At 45.8% G+C, this 4,061-nt stretch overlaps 2 protein-coding genes across 2 annotated transcripts in view; both read left to right on the top strand.

The window, feature by feature from the left end:
* The window catches only part of Pmar_PMAR007573 (conserved hypothetical protein), a gene marked incomplete at both ends in the record, with an annotated part of 6,049 nt that extends 4,553 nt beyond the window's left edge, over nucleotides 1-1,496 (top strand). Inside the window, one exon of the mRNA XM_002770955.1 lies at nucleotides 561-1,496. Coding sequence (XP_002771001.1) covers nucleotides 561-1,496 — 936 coding nt within the window. The remainder of the gene's footprint in view (nucleotides 1-560) is intronic.
* Nucleotides 1,497-1,641: 145 nt separating this feature from the next.
* Pmar_PMAR007572 (conserved hypothetical protein) lies at nucleotides 1,642-3,215 on the top strand (the record flags this gene model as incomplete). Its single annotated transcript, XM_002770954.1, has 8 exons — nucleotides 1,642-1,677; nucleotides 1,731-1,817; nucleotides 2,305-2,394; nucleotides 2,452-2,511; nucleotides 2,554-2,684; nucleotides 2,768-2,831; nucleotides 2,908-3,067; nucleotides 3,116-3,215. The coding sequence occupies 8 exons, from the start codon at nucleotides 1,642-1,644 to the stop codon at nucleotides 3,151-3,153; spliced, it is 666 nt and encodes a 221-aa protein (XP_002771000.1). The 3' UTR covers nucleotides 3,154-3,215.
* Nucleotides 3,216-4,061: the final 846 nt, after the last annotated feature.

The following is a 4,061-nucleotide window of genomic DNA, read 5'->3' as shown; positions in this document are numbered from 1 at the left end:
TAGGTTGATCTTGGTAAGATTCAAAGTAGGTTGGTTTTATGTCTACTACGTCGGTCGGTTGGAGTGGTTGAGACTGAATATGGTTTTAGTACAGCGGAGCGATGCAGATTTCATGGAAAAGTAGACAGTTTTCTATCCGATGTTGTGTTGGGGGAATCTTAGGTTGATCTTGGTAAGATTCAAAGTAGGTTGGTTTCATGTCTACTACGTCGATCGGTTGGAGTGGTTGAGACTGAATATGGTTTTAGTACAGCGGAGCGATGCAGATTTCATGGAGAAGTAGACAGTTTTCTATCCGATGTTGTGTTGGGGGAATCTTAGGTTGATCTTGGTAAGATTCAAAGTAGGTTGGTTTTATGGCCATTACCCCACCTTCGCTTGATCTTAGTGTGTTACGGAGCTTAGCTGTGAGAGTGCCTGAGCGTTCTGAATCGGCGTCGTGTCAAAGGGACATTTGGGAGACCAATGAGGCTCTTTTGGCCGGAACTGAAATCCCGACCTGTTCTGAATCTTCTTGTGCAGCAGCAAGATACTTTTCGAAGAATTATGATTATTGCCAGTGCGTGTATGAGCGAAGATATGCGCAGTTGCGCACAGAGAAGATTTTGGGAGCGCCTGAGTTTGTGAAGGCGTGGTTGGGCGAGGGGCCGTCGGTCGAGTTGCCGGGGTTTGGGAAATGCTATCCGCTGGAGTGTTTCGAATTGGAGGAGAATAGCGAAATTATGGCGGCTCGATGTATGTGGTGTAAGAAGAGCGTCTTGAGTTTCATTCCTGAGAATTTGTTGCGAGATCATGCGGAGTCGAACTTGTGGTTGCCGCGAGAATCTTGTGGTGGGCGCACGCGGAAGAATTTGGGTATCGTCGCTATTGAAGGTTATGTGAGTCTGCGGAGTTGGTCAGAATGGGAAGGCAGTGTTGGTGTTGTTGAAGAGATAGAACGGGTGTGGCCAGGTGACATGTCTCGGGGTCTGGCTGGGCGACTTGAAGCTGATCGTAAATGGTATGATGTATCTTCCTATGCAGTGCGGTGCAAGATCGGATCTGAAGATTCTCCCGATCCTGTTGATCGATTTGCAGCTAGGGTCTTTACAACTCGTAAAGACACGGCACGCCAGAGCGAGCAGTGGGCGTCTCGACGCCTGAGAGAAGGCCTGGCCAAGCACCGTGCTGGTGGTAACTTGGACGAGGCGTTGGTATACTATGATTCAGCGTTGAGTCTCAAGCCTGACCACCCTGATGCCTTAGTGGCTAAGGGAGCTGCCTTGACGAGTAAGGGGAAGTACAGTGAAGCTGTTGAGTGTTTTGAAGGAGCTTTGAGAGTTAAACCTGATCATGTAAATGCTAGAAAATATAGAGAGATTGCTATTAAGAGGAGTGGGATGAAATCGATCGGCTCGTCTTCGGGTAGTCGATCGGTGATTAGTCTGGAGGACGAGTCGGATACGGAGCGCCCGCGGCACAAGCATCACCATAAGAAGAAGAAGCGGCGTACCTGACCTGTTTTGTATCTTGCTAGCTCAACCTAAAGATATTTTGTAGTATTTCCAGCCAGCTTTTGGTATTGTGTTGGTGGAGTGGTTCGTTGCAAAAGCCGCTCGCCCGATAATTGCTTGTTTATAGTTTTTTAGCATTGCAGTGAAAATGGCAGTGGAATCTTCGACACCTGAGGATGGCGAGGTGAGCATATCTTGGTCGCTTTTGGACCTGTTTTGAATCTTTGCGTATCTTAGGTTAGAGTCACCGCCGTGGGTCGACTCACACCGTATGTGAGATATGCTATTAGGTTATTACAGGAGGATGGAAGAGACACAATCAAGGTCAGAGCGTATCTTTTATTCTTCACTGTGCGGTCATCACTTTCATTCTCCGCTGTGCGGTCGTATCTTAAAGTCTTCACTGTGCGGTCGTATCTTCTATCCTTCACTGTGCGGTCGTATCTTTTATTCCTCACTGTGCGGTGGTATCTTAAAGTCTTCGAGGTGCGGTCGTATCTTCTATCCTTCACTGTGCGGTCGTATCTTTTATTCCTCACTGTGCGGTGGTATCTTAAAGTCTTCGAGGTGCGGTCGTATCTTCTATCCTTCACTGTGCGGTCGTATCTTTTATTCCTCACTGTGCGGTGGTATCTTAAAGTCTTCGAGGTGCGGTCGTATCTTCTATCCTTCACTGTGCGGTCGTATCTTTTATTCTTCATTGTGCGGTCGTATCTTTTATTCTTCACTGTGCGGTCGTATCTTTTGTTCTCGGTCGTGCGGTGGTATCTTAAATTCTTCACTGTGCGGTGGTATCTTGGGTGCGTTTCAGATCGTTGCGTCTGGGCAAGCCATCTCGAAGGCGGTCAATGTGGCTGAGACTTTGAAGAGGAGATATCGTGGGCTATATCAGTTGACTGAGGTATCTTAGGTTCAGCGTGGTATGATACGAAAGAGGTCCAGTTTGCACCTTTTTCAGTTGTCAGCGGTTGAACTCCAAGAGACTTTGGACAGGAATGATGGTCGAAGAGTGAGAGGAGTAGGATCAGCTTCGGATCGTGGTCAAGCATCTCGTTTGTAGGAAAAGGAGACTACTACCCGAATGGTGTCTTTGGCGACTATAACGATGTCAACTAAGCCTTTGGATAAGTCCAAGCCGGGGTATCAAGAGCCCTTGCCAGATTCGGAGGTTGACGAGAGCGACCACGAAGGGTATTGACTCGCGCAATGATGTTTTCTTTTTCGTCATCAATATTGGTTTCGTTTTTCATGGTGGATCGTGATTGTGTTGTCAGGAACTCTGAGTCTGACTTCGGAGAGGCGCCGAGATATGGCGGTCGAAAAGGCAAAGGGAGAAAGGTAATTTCGGGGAAGTGTGGTATATAATAATTATTAGTTGTTATATAACACTGGATAATGATAATTCTTCCCTTAGGGCAGTGGTAAGGGCTATCGTGGAGGCTATGGGTCCTGGGACTACTACGATGGGTATTACTATTATGTACCTGTTGGCAAGGGGAAGGGGTGGTCGACAATGGGTGGTTACTATTATCCGCCTTATGGCAAGGGCAAGGGAAAGGGAAAGGGAAAAGGATGTAATGACAATTGGAGGCGGAGCGATGTGATATGTTGTCGATTTTCAGACGGAAAAGGTGCCCCACGTGTTCGCTATTGGTGGTGAGAGAGATTTCACAGTAATTGTATTGTGTCACGCGCCACAAAATCAGAGTAGAGTCTAACTTATCGAACCTTATTTCTTGCAGTTCTCTGGTTGAGTTTATTAGTGAATTCATATTGGTCACGAGAATGCGAAATAAAATCTCTCCGAGAACGGTAAGCACAACGGGCATTCATAACTCGCCCATCAAACTAGAGTGATATAAAAATGCCATAATTTCATCTAAAGGGCGATGTAAAGAAAGCTAAGCTCACACAAGTTTGCGGGAAGTTACGATTTGTGAACAAAAGGTATAACTTGACTGCCGTCGCTGATATTCGATTGGTGTGCTTAGTTTTTATCAAACGCCGGATTACCGTTTATACTCAAAGTGTCAATTACCGCGTAATCGCAGGGAGAGGGGTTTTTTTTATGAATCGTATTGTACATGAGGGATGAAAAGTACTGGTGGATATTCCCGTTGGGATGATTTTATCTTGAAGTGGGGTTGTGGTAATTCAATGGATATTACTAATGACATCTAGGTGGTTGATAATATCCTTGTGTAATTCACATATGAACACGACAGATTGAGGATGCAGTGGTAAACGAAACATGAGTAAAAATGTATTCAACGGAGTTTTGTAATACGATACATGACTACTTTCGGGCCATAAGACCCTTCAGAAGCAACTCCACTGAGTGAAGTGAAAATTCCCCTCTAGAGGAGGATGGAAATGATGAAGATATTTACCACATGCCGGGATTGTTGAGCAACCCCATGAAGCCAAGTCGACTTCGTATTGTACAACATATTTTCCTCACGAGAATCTACAAAGCACTACTTGACGAGTTCGCGAGAAAGTAGAAAAATTAGTAGCATCTAGAGATGTTCATATGTCGAATGGGTTGCCGGATACAGGAGTCGAAGG

Source organism: Perkinsus marinus (assembly GCF_000006405.1).
Source record: "Perkinsus marinus ATCC 50983 genomic scaffold scf_1104296964148, whole genome shotgun sequence".
NCBI lineage: Eukaryota > Perkinsozoa > Perkinsida > Perkinsidae > Perkinsus > Perkinsus marinus.
The sequence above is the reverse complement of the archived record's forward strand: the minus strand, read 5'-3'. Positions and strand labels throughout refer to the sequence as shown.